Source organism: Pseudophryne corroboree, chromosome 5 (assembly GCF_028390025.1).
Source record: "Pseudophryne corroboree isolate aPseCor3 chromosome 5, aPseCor3.hap2, whole genome shotgun sequence".
NCBI lineage: Eukaryota > Metazoa > Chordata > Amphibia > Anura > Myobatrachidae > Pseudophryne > Pseudophryne corroboree.
The window spans coordinates 445,895,025-445,912,261 of NC_086448.1; the positions used below are offsets into that span (position 1 = coordinate 445,895,025).

At 43.4% G+C, this 17,237-nt stretch overlaps 1 protein-coding gene across 1 annotated transcript in view; it reads right to left on the reverse strand.

Annotated features, from left to right (window-relative positions):
- NFX1 (nuclear transcription factor, X-box binding 1) overlaps nt 1–17,237 on the reverse strand; it is a 290,477-nt gene that overhangs the window by 175,191 nt on the left and 98,049 nt on the right. The window contains exons 4-6 of the mRNA XM_063922914.1: nt 6,211–6,288; nt 5,997–6,102; nt 4,996–5,067 (exon numbers count right to left, since the gene is read on the reverse strand). Coding sequence (XP_063778984.1) covers nt 4,996–5,067; nt 5,997–6,102; nt 6,211–6,288 — 256 coding nt within the window. The remainder of the gene's footprint in view (nt 1–4,995; nt 5,068–5,996; nt 6,103–6,210; nt 6,289–17,237) is intronic.

The following is a 17,237-nucleotide window of genomic DNA, read 5'->3' on the forward strand; positions in this document are numbered from 1 at the left end:
AGTAAATGTATGCATATTAATGCTGCTGCAAAAATTGCTGTTTAAACATGTGCAGCTAATTCAAGCACATATGAATCTCGAGTTGGTGATTTCATCCTTTTATGACCCCTGTATGGTTCCAGTGATATATGTTCACAATAAAACAGGGGGGAGCATGCCAGATTTTTGAGAGATATAGATGGTTTATTTTATTCTCTTATATCTTAATGTGACCATTTACAGGACCTGTTATTATCTCAGTATCAAGTTGGTATTGCACCGCGGCACAAACATGCACTCATAAAGAACACCTTAGTGTATATTGGAGAGCTTCAAACAAGCGATCTTAGTTTATATGCAATCTTCTATAGGATTTATATATACGTTTAAATACTACTGCAAGTATGCTATCATAGATGAACAGTTAATCCAAACCTATGTAGTTTCCAAATAGATGGTTATATTATTACATGATCACTGTTAGTTGTTATCCCAGTGATATGTGTTCACAGTAAATCAAGCATGTCAGAATTTTCAAAGATATAAATAGCTTGTTTGGATTTCCCATATACACATATAACAATTCAGGTCCCTGTTACTGCCTGCGAAGTCTGGCTGGTATTGCCATGCAGCACAGGTACCCATTAAGAGTTACCCCTCTGGTATGTATGGTAGAATTGATTGCAGGCAAGTGGCTAGTACTGAGAGCAAACCCTCCTATCTTCTATATATATTTTGCCAGCATGTATCTATTAGTCTAACAAATAACCCTTCCTAATATTCTGGTATACACAGGTTGTTAATACATGATAATATTTCTATTGACAGCGCACAGCTGAGCCGATGCGCATTTCACTTTATTAAGCTTCGTCAGGGCTTATAGTCATGGGCGCCCGCCTCAGGGAGCATATTTATTGTTAATCATAGCCAATCCGAGGAGAGCAGCATTGGATGGGCCAATCCTATTATCGGGACAGGGAATTCAAATCCCTGTCCGTTGTATTCAGAGACTCTGTGTGCGGCGGCCGCTAATTGCCGGCAGCTGCGGCGCGTCTAACCTTTTCTCTTGTTAGTGATTACTAAGCGGCTCTGCGATAGCCGCTAATTGCAGCCACCCACGGCACTGATCCTTTCCCCATCTCTGAATGAGTGAGCAGGCCTGTTCCTGAGTGATTGAGAGCGCCCTGGAATCTGTAATTACTAGATCTGTCAAGTCTCGTTACCCTGGGAAACGACAGACAATCCCATAATCATGGCAAATTCGGTTCCTACATGCTGGACTAGACATTCTGTATGGGATTACCACTTCTAAACATGCATTAGTTTGTGATAATAGAAAGATCTTACTAATATAACCATCTATTTGGAAACTACATAGGTTTGGATTAACTGTTCATCTATGACAGCATACTTGCAGTAGTATTTAAACGTATATATAAATCCTATAGAAGATTGCATATAAACTAAGATCGCTTGTTTGAAGCTCTCCAATATACACTAAGGTGTTCTTTATGAGTGCATGTTTGTGCCGCGGTGCAATACCAACTTGATACTGAGATAATAACAGGTCCTGTAAATGGTCACATTAAGATATAAGAGAATAAAATAAACCATCTATATCTCTCAAAAATCTGGCATGCTCCCCCCTGTTTTATTGTGAACATATATCACTGGAACCATACAGGGGTCATAAAAGGATGAAATCACCAACTCGAGATTCATATGTGCTTGAATTAGCTGCACATGTTTAAACAGCAATTTTTGCAGCAGCATTAATATGCATACATTTACTTAATATTCCCCTCTTATAGAATTTCATAAAGAGGTGTCTAAGCAGGCTTATTCTTAAAACAGCACAGTACTAAATTGCAATCTTCATCCTAGGTATTGCTGTGATAGCAGGATACCAATTTGGGAGTAGTGGCTAGTGAGCATACATTCCAACAGGGGTAATTTATAATACCCAATATCAAATTACCATTTGTCAGCGTGCAATCATATACCGGCATTACTGAAGGCAACAACAGCCTTAAATTTGTAGATAAATAGACAGACAAACGGTCATCCGGATATATGCAGTGTTGTTTCTAACATTCTTGTTGCATTACCATATAGCAACAAATGTTGCACTTTGATCCATAAAACTGAGAATGTACTAGAATTGTTACAACACTGATACATTTTATAACCCTGAACAAACATCACTGGCCAAAAGGAGTCAGTGGTTGTTTCAATAAATTAAACAAATCATTTGACAATCTCTCTAATCACAGGCATTTATTGATTTATAAATCAAGACAGCGTATCAGCATGTTTTTAAATTCATCTCTATACACACAAATTAAATTTTTTCTTACACGTTATTCTGTCTCTATTGTTTTAATATTTCACTTCAGTTGTCCCCTTTGTTATAAGGTGGACATATAATACATCATATGTGATAATAATAAAGGCACTTACATCACATATGGGTATTGAGAATCTTTTTCCAAGTTTATATTATTTCTATTAAAATATTTGAATAAAGTACATTTGCTATGAAAAAAGAACTTAGGGAATGAGTGCTGCTATATAAAGTTGATTTGCTTTTTTTCTTTCTCTACATATGCAGACCATTAATGTAACAATTGTCTTTAGTGATCGCCAGATGACTGCATGCAATGCAGGTTCACCAGATGCATAGATATTCAGTGTGATAAATAAAATGATGGGCAATTACAATTATATACAAATAAATAAATAAATATAATAGCGCCAATGACACAGTCCTCTTCAAGAAATCCCACTAGAATAATATATCACTGCAAATCAGAATGCCGAGAGCTTGACCTCTGTATGAAAGCTTCTGCTGGAGGTTAAAGAGATCATAAGTGCATGTACTGCTGTGTTGGGAATATATCCAGAGCTTGTTGTGAGCAATGGAGCAGGAATGGTATCGGGATCCCGGCGCTTGAGACGTGGGAGGTCAGAATACAGACATTGGCATCCCGACATGCAGGATCCAGACACCTGTTAAGTAAGGTAAGTGTTCTAACCTTAGCTCCCTTAGCCTAACCTTCCCCTTGCAGCCTGAACCTAACCCGTCCCGGCATACTTACAATTGGGATGTCGGGATTCCAGCATTCTGGCGATGGCACTGTGATCCATGTCAGGATCTCGGCACCGATCTTTTGACCACTTTCGGAATTCTGACATCGGTATTCTGACTGCTGGCATCCCAACCGCCGGAATACTGACCGATGCCGTGGAGAAGACATGCTGTATCAGTCAGTGTGTTGTTTACGGGCGTGCTAGGCGGAAGTTGCTGCCGGCTATGAAGATGCTCCTTCCTTGCTATAGAGCAGCGCTGTGTCAATGGCAGCAACAATGGTTTGGAAGTCATTTAGCCGGTATGTCAGACCTACGGAGTACTGTAATAGTGCTGATGCATCAGCAAAGTCCCAGATAGTGCTGTAAGGTCCCACTCATGAAACGGGATCAGCATGATTTACCTACAATCAAAATCCTAATGGTCAAAATACAGACAATTGACATTTAAAATGTCGACACGGCCACAAGGTTTTTTTTCTTTTAAAAACAACAACTCTATGTCGACATAGGTCGACATGGACACCGTGTAGGTGTGCAGTGTCCCTTTGCATGGCTCGCGCTTCAGGCACGATGCCTCGCTGCGCTCAGCACACTATTATATTCCCCCTCCACGTCCACTGGGATGGTAGGGTATGAAGTAGTAGATTTCAATGAAAAAAATCATGAAAACTCACGTAAATTTTTTGACCGGTCGACAGTAACTGTCGGTATTTTGAACATGATGTCATTTTTAATGTCGGTATTTTGACCATCGGTCAATGGTTGTCGGTATTTTGACCGTCGGGATTTTGATTGTAGGTAAATTGACTGCATCCCGGTGAAACAACTGGAAATCAGGAGACCTAACCAGTTACTCAGCCCTAATAAGTGAACTGGCAGTATTTTGTTTCCAAAGACGTTGAGCCATTGACAAAGTTTATACAAGGCGACTGGATGCTTTCACAAGCTATGTTTTATTTTTTACTAAGCTAGTTTCATTATCTAGTTATTCAACTAAATTGTGGACACATGTTTTCGATGTTACAATACAAATTAGTGTTATCAAGTTTAGTCCTGCTTACAGAGCAGTGATAAGTATCTGGTTGCTGTAGGTTTACATCTATTATTATAGTGTTCCTATTATTTATTTTTTATTTGTTGTACTTTTAGGTACCTGCCATTTTGCTTTTATCGCTGCATTAATAAATACATATACGCTAAATCTGCCAGCGCTTCCAGTCTTCATTTTCTGCAATCAGCTCCTATCATTTTTCAAACACAGGTGTCTATGTCCTAAGTCTTGGAAAGAGATACAGTAGACAGAGATAAAGTACTGGCCAATTAGCTACTATTCACCATGATACAGGGTGTGATTGAAAAATGACAAGAGCTGGTTTTTTTTTTATCTCGGTCTACTTTCTCTCTTCAAGTCTTAAGGGGGGTACTCACGGGAGAGATGTGTGCTGAGCGATCTTAACACAGACCGCTCAGCACACATCTCTCACCCCGCTCAGCACAGCGCGATGTGCTGAGCGAGGGGGAAAGCCGACGGGGGGCCGCTCACTTCACACAACGGTGAAGTGAGCGACCCGCTAGATTGAGCCTGCATGCAGGCTCAATCTAGCATTGGCGATAGCGATGCGCGGGGCCGCGCATCGCTATCGCTGGAGGGCATACACACGGCAGATCCGTGCTTAAAATCTAAGCAATCTAGCAAGATTGCTTAGATTTTAAGCACGGATCTCTCCGTGTGTACCCCCCTTTACTGCATAGACCCCACAGCCTGTAACATGACAGTTAGGAGCAGATAGGCTGGTACTTTATCACCCTCCAAGGCTTACTACATTTCCCCACTTATCCTTTGCCTAAACTTCTCATTACCAGCTCCCAAATGAAGACCTGCGTTTATAAACTCTGTGTTCAGCGCACTGCAGGTGACACACTTACCTGGTTCTTCCACATTCACAGGTCTTTGTAACAAAGGCAGGACAGGAGGGGCAAGGTCCAGGATGACAGAGTCTGTGAGAAACAAAGAAATTAAAGCAAAACTCAGTTGTATTTCTAAAGAAACCTGAAAACTAGTAAATACATTTTCCGTACTCAATACATCATCTACTGTATCACTCCTTACATTTACCAAACAGAGAGAGCCTGTGTATATCTAAGTCAGGGAACCCAACCATTAGACACTGCATTTACCCAGCATGCTGTTTGGAGGCAAGCACAGAAATCCAGGCTGATGATACAACACCAGTGCAGACAAACGGTACATTAGGTTAAGTTCCCCTGTGTTAGTGGACTGAATAATTATTCATGAGAATACAATTCTGTATGAAGTGATAGGGCTCAGTAATTATCATACTGTAGTGTCCTCATCAGTGGATGTGATGAACACTGGTTAAGCACACATACTGGCTCTCCCATCTGTGAGTTGGTGGCAAGGGCCCTTTAAACCTCCTTTAAAAATTGTACCTGGGTATTACACATTACTGGTTCAGCTTTGGTCTCTATCTCTGCAACCAATGTAAAATTGCTCGCTATGAATTCCTCAACGTTTGTTTCCTTTTCCTCTGCTCTCATTAAACAATCTTAACTCACATCAAACAGCATTATGCTCATATTTTACTCATTCTCCTTACTTCTGCCATAAACTGCTGGCAGATATATAGAAGAATCTACGTTAAATTGGTCCTTAATAACACCTGTGGAAAAGAGCAGCATTTAAATTGCTCATTACATAGAGCTCTGCATTATTGTACAGATCACCAGAAATAAGCTCTCCATGGCATACTAGCAATCAGATATGGCTGTGCAGTATTTCAGTACAATCCTTTGTACAGCACTCCACTGACGTAGCTCCCCCACACCGGCAGTACAAAAGAAAGCATGTCCATTACAGGTTAGTGGAGTCACGACATTGCTATATATGACTGGGAAAAGTCTCTTACATATTGCAGGAGTGTGGGCAATCAAGGCCGGAGCGCTTCTTCCCACACAGCTCTCCACAACTATGAGGAATTTCATTTCTGTTCCATTCAGGGTTGTTTATTTTACCTACAAATACAGAAGGTGTTATTATTGATCATTGATTAATACAGATAGTCTGTTGTAGTTTATATGTACAAATAATTCAGTAGCCAAGATATATTACAACATACTCACCACAAAAGCAAGTGTATATACTTGGCGCTCGAGAGGAGACATTCTGACAGGCAGGGCACCTCCAACCACTGTTTCCATCTGAGGTGACAAGAAAAGCAGATGTACCTTTATTCAGATGGCACTGTAAATAGTAGTGGAAAATCTAAATGTAAACTCCACTGTAAAAAACAATATACTATGGCATTGGGATACAATGCTAAGCAAGTATGGAATTGACTTACTGTTGTGTGTACCAATATGAGTACAGCAAAAAGCAGTAACAATATTTCACAATTTAATAAACCGACGCTTGTGTTTGATGGTGGTGAACAATGCTTTAATTAGTGTCATTACAGAATCTCTTATAAATGCTCAACTCAGATCAGATCAGGTGACTGAGAAGGTCATGGCCTATGTGTAACAGCAGTGTAAATCTGATCATGGGTGACAACACATTTTGTGGATGGAGGCATTATCATCATGGAAGGCACCCTCAAATCAGGAAAATAAGGCTGCAGCATGGGGTGGAGATAAGGACTCCATACCATTAAGTAGCAATTAGCACTGACCTCACCATCTAAGGGGTTGACGTAACCCACACCATGCCAGGAAAACACATCACCAGAACCCTTCACCGATGGAAACCGAGAGATTATATGATAAATATTTTTCCTTGAATCCTCAATGTCAGCATATACAATGGGTTTAATCCACAAATCCTCCAGAGTCCATACATGACAAAAAGACCACCATGGAGGGTATATATGGCCACACCTCCTACATTCCTGCGTCTTCCCCAAGCTGTAAAATAGCTGATCTCAGATGAACACTACATATTGATGTTCAAAATAAACGTAAATAGAATGTATTTTTATACAGGTTGAGTATCCCATATCCAAATACAGGTTGAGTATCCCTTATCCAAAATGCTTGGGACCAGAAGTATTTTGGATATCGGATTTTTCCGTATTTTGGAATAATTGCATACCATAATGAGATATCATGGTGATGGGACCTAAATCTAAGCACAGAATGCATTTATGTTTCATATACACCTTATACACACAGCCTGAAGGTAATTTTAGCCAATATTTTTCATAACTTTGTGCATTGAACAAAGTGTATTTACATTCACACAATTCATTTATGTTTCATATACACCTTATACACACAGCCTGAAGGTCATTTAATACAATATTTTTAATAACTGTGTGTATTAAACAAAGTTTGTGTACATTGAGCCATCAAAAAACAAAGGTTTCACTATCTCACTGTCACGCAAAAAAGTCCGTATTTCGGAATATTCCGTATTTCGGAATATTTGGATATGGGATACTCAACCTGTATTCCGAAATACGGAATATTCCAAAATACGGAATTTTTATAGTGAGAGTGAGATAGTGAAACCTTTGTTTTCTGATGGCTCAATGTACACAAACTTCGTTTAATACACAAAGTTAGTAAAAATATTGTTTTAAATGACCTTCAGGCTGTGTGTATAAGGTGTATATGAAACAAATGAATTGTGTGAATGTACACACACTTTGTTAAATGCACAAAGTTATTAAAACTATTGGCTAAAATGACCTTCAAGCTGTGTGTATAAGGTGTATATGAAACATAAATGTATTCTGTGCTTAGACTTGGTTCCCATCGCCATGATCTCTCATTATGGTATCTAATTATTCCAAAATAGGGAAAAATCTGATATCCAAAATTGCTTACTTTTCCTAAATCCCTTGAGTTTACTTAAATAAATCTTAAGGACAAGGTACATCTGCAGATCATGTCATAAGGCACACACTATTCTGTGTGTCTACAACTGGCAGCCATTGGACTCATTCACACGGCATCAGCTTGAAAGGTATCCTGCAAGACTGTCATTTACAAACATACCAGTCCCATTTCACTGCTCGGTTAGTAAACAGTTGCAGGATACACTCACAGCATAGAACGGGGACATCTGTATCACATAAACAATGTCCACTGAACTAACAGGAGAGCAGAAGCACTATGCAACAGACGTATGTAGGTTATATCATAGCTGCATTGGAACGCTTACGCAGTATACTGACACATTATCTTTGGGGGGACTATAGCGACAGAATCTACTTGAGAGCTTAATGCTGTCATTACTGACTGTTCCAAATCAATAACCATTCAGCTGTTTTGCCATGCTGTTCTGTTCACTTGTACACTACCAGCTGTGCAACACAATAAGTAACCAACCAATTTGAATATATGTGAGTGCAGTCATCTTATGTTTTATGTGTTGTTTCAATTTGTTTGTTGGGGGTAATTCAGGTGCGGTAGTTGTTGAGCTATCATGCCCAAAGTACTAATATTCTGTACTTATTCATGTGCAGGACCCAAGGAAGCAGCAGTGATAGCAACTCCAACCACATCTGAATTAAGTCCATTTGTGTTTTAATGTAATATGAATTTAAAATGTGACACTGATTTCAGTACTGATGAATTAGCACTCCTTTGTTTTTTGATGGTACTAACTGGCTCCATTTTGAACTTCCTGGGGTTGATGTATAAACTGAGCTACCTTTGATCTAGAATACTTAAAAAAACATCCAATGTGTTTATCCATATTTTGAGATGAAATGGTGTTCCTCTTTGGGTTGTTGGCAATGTGCAAATTTTATTTTTTCTCAGCATTTTCACATTTTCCTTCATGGCTGATCCTTCTTCCCTGAATCCTGGGCTTTGATTATGTTTAAAAATTGTAGGAACATTAATTCTAACAAATATCCTTTCCTATTTCTACTAATACCCTTTTATCAGTAGGGGTTGAGGTCTATTCTTCTAGTGCACTTGTTTTTCATCTGAAGAATGGACCACATTGGCATCACTGGGAAGAGGGTCTAAAGGATACTTTAAATTCTTTACCCTTTTGCAGGTAAAAAAGTTGCCTTGATGTACCTGTTTGAGAATATCTGTCACAGCCTTTGCCAAGAATATATATGTAGACTTGCACCACCTTTTAATCTCTGTAAATATTTCTTACGAAGTCTGTCTGGAGACTGTTGATTTGACGTGCCCCTTGAAAGCTTGTAAAAATAAAATAAGATTTTACTTACCGGTAAATCTATTTCTCGTAGTCCGTAGTGGATGCTGGGAACTCCGTAAGGACCATGGGGATAGACGGGCTCCGCAGGAGACATGGGCACTTTAAGAAAGAATTTAGGTTCTGGTGTGCACTGGCTCCTCCCTCTATGCCCCTCCTCCAGACCTCAGTTAGAGAAACTGCCCATAAGAGCTGACAGTACAAGGAAAGATTTTGGTAATCCAGGGCAAGATTTATACCAGCCACACCAATCATACCGTATAACATGTGAAAACAACCAGTTAACAGTATGACAAACGACAGAGCATCAGGTCAAACCCTGATGCAACCATAACATAACCCTTATTGAAGCAATAACTATATACAAGCATTGCAGTAGAAGTCCGCACTTAGGACGGGCGCACAGCATCCACTACGGACTACGAGAAATAGATTTACCGGTAAGTAAAATCTTATTTTCTCTAACGTCCTAGTGGATGCTGGGTACTCCGTAAGGACAATGGGGATTATACCAAAGCTCCCAAACGGGCGGGAGAGTGCGGATGACTCTGCAGCACCGATTGAGCAAACAAGAGGTCCTCATCAGCCAGGGTATCAAACTTGTAGTACTTTGCAAAAGTGTTTGAACCTGACCAAGTAGCCGCTCGGCAAAGTTGTAATGCCGAGACCCCTCGGACAGCCGCCCAAGAAGAGCCCACCTTCCTAGTGGAATGGGCCTTAACGGATTTTGGCAGCGGCAATAAAGCCGCAGAATGAGCCTGCTGAATCGTGTTACAGATCCAGTGAGCAATAGTTTGCTTTGAAGCAGGAGCACCAAGCTTGTTGGATGCATACAGGATAAACAACGACTGTTTTCCTGACCCTAGCCGTTCTGGCTACATAAACCTTCAAAGCCCTGACCACATCAAGCAACTCAGAATCCTCCAAGTCAGTAGTAGCCACAGGCACCACAATAGGTTGGTTTATATGAAAAGATGAAACCACTTTCGGCAGAAATTGTGGACGGGTCCGCAATTCTGCTCTATCCACATGAAAAACCAGATAGGGGCTTTTATGTGACAAAGCCGCCAACTCTGACACACGCCTAGCCGAAGCCAAGGCTAATAGCATGACCACCTTCCACGCGAGATATTTCAACTCCACCGTTTTAAATGGTTCAAACCAGTGGGATTTCAGGAAACTTAACACCACGTTAAGATCCCAAGGTGCCACTGGAGGCACAAAAGGAGGCTGAATATACAGCACTCCCTTTACAAACGTCTGAACTTCTGGTAGAGAAGCAAACTCCTTTTGAAAGAAAATGGATAGGGACGAAATCTGGACCTTAATGGAACCCAATTTTAGGCCCAAATTCACTCTGGACTGTAGGAAGTGAAGGAAACGGCCCAGCTGGAAATCCTCCGTAGGAGCATTCCTGGCCTCACACCAAGCAACATATTTTCGCCATATACGGTGATAATGTTGAGCTGTCACGTCCTTCCTAGCCATCCGGAATGCCTTTCTCTGCTAGGATCCGGCGTTCAACCGCCATGCCGTCAAACGCAGCCGCGGTAAGTCTTGGAACAGACAGGGCCCCTGTTGCAACAAGTCCTGTCTTAGAGGAAGAGGCCCCGGGTCCTCTGTGAGCATTTCTTGCAGATCTGGATACCAAGTACTTCGTGGCCAATCTGGAACAATGAGGATTGTTCTCACTCCTCTTTTTCTTATTATCCTCAGCACCTTGGGTATGAGAGGAAGAGGAGGAAATACATAGACCGACTGGAACACCCACGGTGTCACCAGGGCGTCCACAGCTATCGCCTGAGGGTCTCTTGACCTGGCGCAATACCGCTGTAGCTTTTTGTTGAGGCGGGATGCCATCATGTCCACCTGTGGCAGTTCCCACCGACTTGTAATCTGTGCGAAGACTTCCTGATGAAGTCCCCACTCTCCCGGGTGGAGGTCGTGTCTGCTGAGGAAGTCTGCGGGATGAACACTGCTGACAGTGCGCTTACGTGATTCTCCGCCCAGCGAAGAATTCTGGTGGCTTCCGCCATCGCCACCCTGCTCCTTGTGCCGCCTTGTCGGTTTACATGAGCCACTGCGGTGATGTTGTCTGACTGAATCAGAACCGGTTGGTCGCGAAGCAGGGTCTCCGCTTGACGTAGGGCGTTGTACATGGCCCTTAGTTCCAGGATGTTGATGTGAAGGCAAGTCTCTTGACTTGACCACAGACCTTGGAAATTTCTTCCCTGTGTGACTGCTCCCCAACCTCGGAGGCTTGCGTCCGTGGTCACCAGGACCCAGTCCTGAATGCCGAATCAGCGGCCCTCGAGAAGGTGAGCCACCACAGGAGTGACACCCTGGACCTGGGGGATAGGGTGATTAACTGATGCATCTGAAGATGTGATCCGGACCGCTTGTCCAGTAAATCCCATTGAAAGGTCCTCGCATGGAACCTGCCGAAGGGAATGGCCTCGTATGATGCCACCATCTTTCCCAGGACTCGGGTGCAGTGATGTACTGACACCTGTTTTGGTTTTAATAGGTTCCTGACCAGTGTCATGAGTTCCTGAGCTTTCTCTATCGGGAGATAAACCCTTTTCTGATCTGTGTCTAGAATCACGCCCAGGAAAGGCAGACGAGTCGTAGGAACCAACTGCGACTTTGGAATATTCAGAATCCAGCCGTGTTGCCGTAACACTTCCAGAGAAAGTGCGACGCTGTTCAGCAACTGCTCTCTTGATCTCGCTTTTATGAGGAGATCGTCCAAGTACGGGATAATGGTGACCCCTTGCTTCCGCAGGAGTACCATCATTTCCGCCATTACCTTGGTAAATATTCTCGGTGCCGTGGAGAGACCAAACGGCAACGTCTGAAATTGGTAATGACAATCCTGTACCACAAATCTGAGGTACGCCTGATGAGGTGGATAAATGGGGACATGAAGGTATGCATCCTTTATGTCCAGAGACACCATAAAATCCCCCCCTTCCAGGCTTGCGATGACTGCTCTCAGCGATTCCATCTTGAACTTGAACCTTTTCAGGTATATGTTCAGGGATTTTAAATTCAATATGGGTCTGACCGAACCGTCCGGTTTCGGGACTACAAACATGGTCGAATAATAACCCCTTCCCTGTTGAAGGAGGGGAACCTTGACCACCACCTGTTGAAGATACAATTTGTGAATTGCAGTTAACACTATTTCCCTCTCGTGGGGTGAAGCTGGTAGGGCCGATTTGAGGTATCGGTGAGGGGGCATCTCTTCGAATTCCAGCTTGTATCCCTGAGACACAATTTCTATCGCCCAGGGATCCACCTGGGAGTGAACCCACTTGTGGCTGAAATTTCGAAGACGTGCCCCCACCGGGCCTAGCTCCGCCTGTGGGGCCCCAGCGTCATGCGGTGGATTTTGTAGAGGCTGGGGAGGACTTCTGTTCCTGGGAACTAGCTGTGTTGTGCAGCTTCTTACCTCTGCCCCTGCCTCTGGCAAGAAAGGGCGCACCTCGGACCTTCTTGTTTCTTTGTGATCGAAAGGACTGCATTTGATAATACGGTGCTCTCTTAGGCTGTGAGGGAATAAAAGGCAAAAAATTTGACTTTCCAGCTGTAGCGACCAGGTCCGAGAGACCCTCCCCAAACAATTCCTCACCCTTGTAAGGTAAAACCTCCATATGCCTTTTTGAGTCGGCATCACCTGTCCATTGCCGAGTCAACAGGACCCTTCTGGCAGAAATCGACATAGCATTTATTCTAGAACCCAGTAGACTAATGTCTCTTTGAGCATCTCTCATATATAGGACAGCGTCTTTAATATGCCCCAGGGTCAACAATACAGTATCCTTGTCTAAGGTATCAATTTCCTCAGATAAGGTATCCGTCCATGCTGCTACAGCACTACACACCCAGGCCGACGCGATTGCCGGCCTCAGTAAGGTACCTGAATGTGTATAAATGGACTTCAGGGTAATCTCCTGTTTGCGATCCGCAGCATCTTTGAGGGTAGCCGTATCCTGTGACGGCAGGGCTACCTTCTTGGATAAGCGTGTTAAAGCTTTGTCCACCCTAGGGGAGGATTCCCAGCGTAACCTGTCCGTTGGCGGGAAAGGATACGCCATAAGAATCCTTTTGGAAATCTGCAGTTTTTTATCTGGAGATTCCCAAGCCTTTTCACGTAACTCATTTAGCTCGTGTGAGGGGGGAAAGGTTACCTCCGGCTTCTTTTCCCCATACATATGCACCCTCTTGTCAGGGACTGGGGTTTCCTCTGTGATGTGCAACACATCCTTAATTGCTATAATCATATAACGGATGAATTTAGCCAATTTTGGCTGTAACTTTGCATCATCGTAATCGACACTGGAGTCAGAATCCATGTCGGTATCTGTGTCAACAGTTTGGGATAGTGGGCGCATCTGAGACCCTGACGGCCTCTGCGACATAGGATCAGGTACGGGTTGGGACCCTGACTGTCCCGAGGCTTCAGCTTTTTCTAACTTTTTATGCAAGGAATTAACATTATCATTTAAAACCTTCCACATATCCATCCAATCAGGTGTCGGCGCCGTCGGCGGAGACACTACATTCATTTGCTCCCGCTCTGCTTCCACATAGCCTTCCTCATCAGACATGTCGACACAAGCGTACCGACACACCACACACACAGGGAATGCTCTCTCTGAAGACCGTTCCCCCACAAGGCCCTTTGGAGAGACAGAGAGAGAGTATGCCAGCACACACCCCAGCGCTATAAACCCAGGAATAACACAGTAACTTAATGTTAACCCAGTAGCTGCTGTTTATATTGCTTTTTGCGCCTAATTATGTGCCCCCCCCCCTCTCTTTTTACCCTCTTCTACCGTGTATCTGCAGGGGAGAGCCTGGGGAGCTTCCTCCCAGCGGAGCTGTGGAGAAAAAATGGTGCTGGTGAGTGCGGAGGAAGAAGCCCCGCCCACCCGGCGACAGGCTTCTGTCCCGCTTAAATATGCTATTTTTTGGCGGGGGCACATACATATATACAGTGCCGAGCTGTATATATGCTTAACTTTGCCAAAAGAGGTCCCAAATGCTGCCCAGGGCGCCCCCCCCCCGCGCCCTGCACCCTTACAGTGACCGGAGTATGTGTAGGTGTGTGGAGCAATGGCGCACAGCTGCAGTGCTGTGCGTTACCTCAGTGAAGAACACGAAGTCTTCTGCCACCTGTGAAGTCTTCTTTGCTTCTCATACTCACCCGGCTTCTGTCTTCCGGCTCTGCGAGGGGGACGGCGGCGCGGCTCCGGGACCGGACGGCGAGGGTGAGATCCTGCGTACCGATCCCTCTGGAGCTAATGGTGTCCAGTAGCCTAAGAAGCAGGACCTAGCTTCAGAGAGTAGGGCTGCTTCTCTCCCCTCAGTCCCACGATGCAGGGAGTCTGTTGCCAGCAGAGCTCCCTGAAAATAAAAAACCTAACAAAATACTTTCTCTCAGCAAACTCAGGAGAGCTCACTGAAAAGCACCCAGCTCGTCTGGGCACAGTATCAAACTGAGGTCTGGAGGAGGGGCATAGAGGGAGGAGCCAAAGCACACCAGAACCTAAATTATTTCTTAAAGTGCCCATGTCTCCTGCGGAGCCAGTCTATCCCCATGGTCCTTACGGAGTCCCCAGCATCCACTAGGACGTTAGAGAAAAGAGGAATGGAATCCAAATAGGTGCAAGTTGCTGTTATGATGGGGTGTAAACACTGGCAACGACACCCGAACTTGCCTCCCTCACAGAACCTTCTATTGTGGGACTCGCACATATGTGCTCGCAGCCCTATAGGGTTGCCAAAAACATCTGCAAGTCCAGTGGTACTGTAAGTGCAGCATACAGGCTTCCTTACTCGAGAGTGCAAGCTGCTTGCACACAATTGGATTCTCCCTAAAGTATGCAATGGTTATATCTTAACTCATGGTTTTTCTCTCTTCCAAGATCTCTCTATGTGCCGCTTATCTCTGTTGATCACCCTCTCTTCTATCCCCCATGTCCACTGCATAACATCTATAATATTTGCTCCCCCTCCCCCAACACACAGATTCTAGTATAACCTTTATCCATATACTTATCTCCCATCTGGATTAACATTACCTTCTCCTTTCTGGTATCCCTCTATGACACTTCTCCCTTCTCCAATATATCTTTAACACTGGTACTAGTCTCATCATCCTCTGCATCTGCCTCCCTTTCTCAACAACCACTTTCACTGGTTATCTATGCACCCCAGAACTCAGTTCAAATTACTCACCCTTACTTATAAAGCCTTTAATCATTACCTATATATACACAAACTCACCTCTATCCACCCTCCATGCTTTGCCTCCGACAGCTGCCAGCTTTACCCTGGTCACCTCCTCCCAGGCAAGCCAGCAAGATTTCTTAGATTTTTGCCCCCTCTTCACCAAGTCCACTCTACCTAGCTTTAAAAGTTCCCATAAGACACCCCATTACAGTAGAGCCTATTACCTCATCTCTCACTCCTTCCTCTGACCCACCATGCCTCATTACTACTTCACCCTTCTATTCTTATTTTATTTTTTTAATTCTTTATTTTGGTTGCAGAGATAACCAAAGTAAATAACCGTATAGAAAACAGAACAATGCAATTAATAGACACAACATATCAAAGTCAAACATGGGGATATATAGTACAATCGCCAAATAAATCCCAGACTATGGTAGCATGTTATAGTTTTGTGTGTCAAGCAGGATACACACTACCCCATGGATGCCACCCATCCGATTTCTTGCTCATTGTGTACTTTCCTTTTATTTCTTGATTGGGACCAGGAGGCTGTGAACAAGATTGAATATACAGCACACCTGATTTCACTTCCTTGTTCTGACCACTGAAGAAGCGTTTGAAGCTGTTTATTGGCTTTGTTCCTGCATAACACTATCCACTTAGCAGGCCAATCAGCCACTTATCAGCTCCACAATGGTTGTTCTTTTTGCTGTATATGGGTCATAAGCGAGTAGTCAGGGAAAAGATGAGGAGGATAAAGAACTGAAGAGTCACGGATCCTACACTTGAGTGAACGTATGCCTCCGTCATGGAGATAATGTTATTTCCTCCATGGCCTATATATGCCAGATCTGCTTTTTAAGTTCAGAGAGGTAGGGCAGAGACACTCTTTCAATTTCTGGCAATGAGAATATGTGTAGCTAGTTTGTTAGATAATTTATTGAGGCCTGGTAGAGGATAGCAAAGTAAAAAATAATACCAAGGGTCCTTCGTCACGCTGGCCTATAAGAACTTTATAGAAGGCTGATCATTTTATCCCAAAAGGAGGTTAGTAGAGGACAAGGCTACCACACATGTATCATGGAATCCCTGTGGACCCGCCATTTACCCACCGCCTACAGAGAACTCTCCACTTACACAATCATTACCACCACTGCTCTTTGTCTCTTGCCTCATTCTACACTTCAGATACTCTAAAAGCATCTGCTCGCTCATACACTGGGTACATGATCACAGAACCATTGGGATTTCTTCAGCATCTCACCACTGCCTGCTTACACTAGCTACAGCAAGTTGCCTTACCTTTCCACTGTACTCGTCACTCCTCGTCTGTGGTTTTATTGCAGTTTGTCGTTATGCTTTGTACTCCTATGATGCACACTGTTATGCATTGTATTTTAATGGTTTACTGCATTTGTTTAAGGGTGTGTACATACGGTGAGATATTTTCTTTAGATGTTGACTATAAACCTTGCAATCCCGATTCGATCCCGATCTGCGGTCCCGCCAGGTCGGCATCGCAAGAAAAGATAGACGGTGCAGGCAAGTCAATCCTTGCTAGATCGGTGTACTATCTAGTTCATCTCACATGTCAATGACATCTCACATAAGCCAAAATCTCACATAAGCCAAAATCGTAAGCACACACAGTCCATATCTCAAGAAAAGATAGTCAAAATCTGTGCTATCTGGGCTCCGGGGAGTTCAAGGGAAATTGCAAGTGAAAATC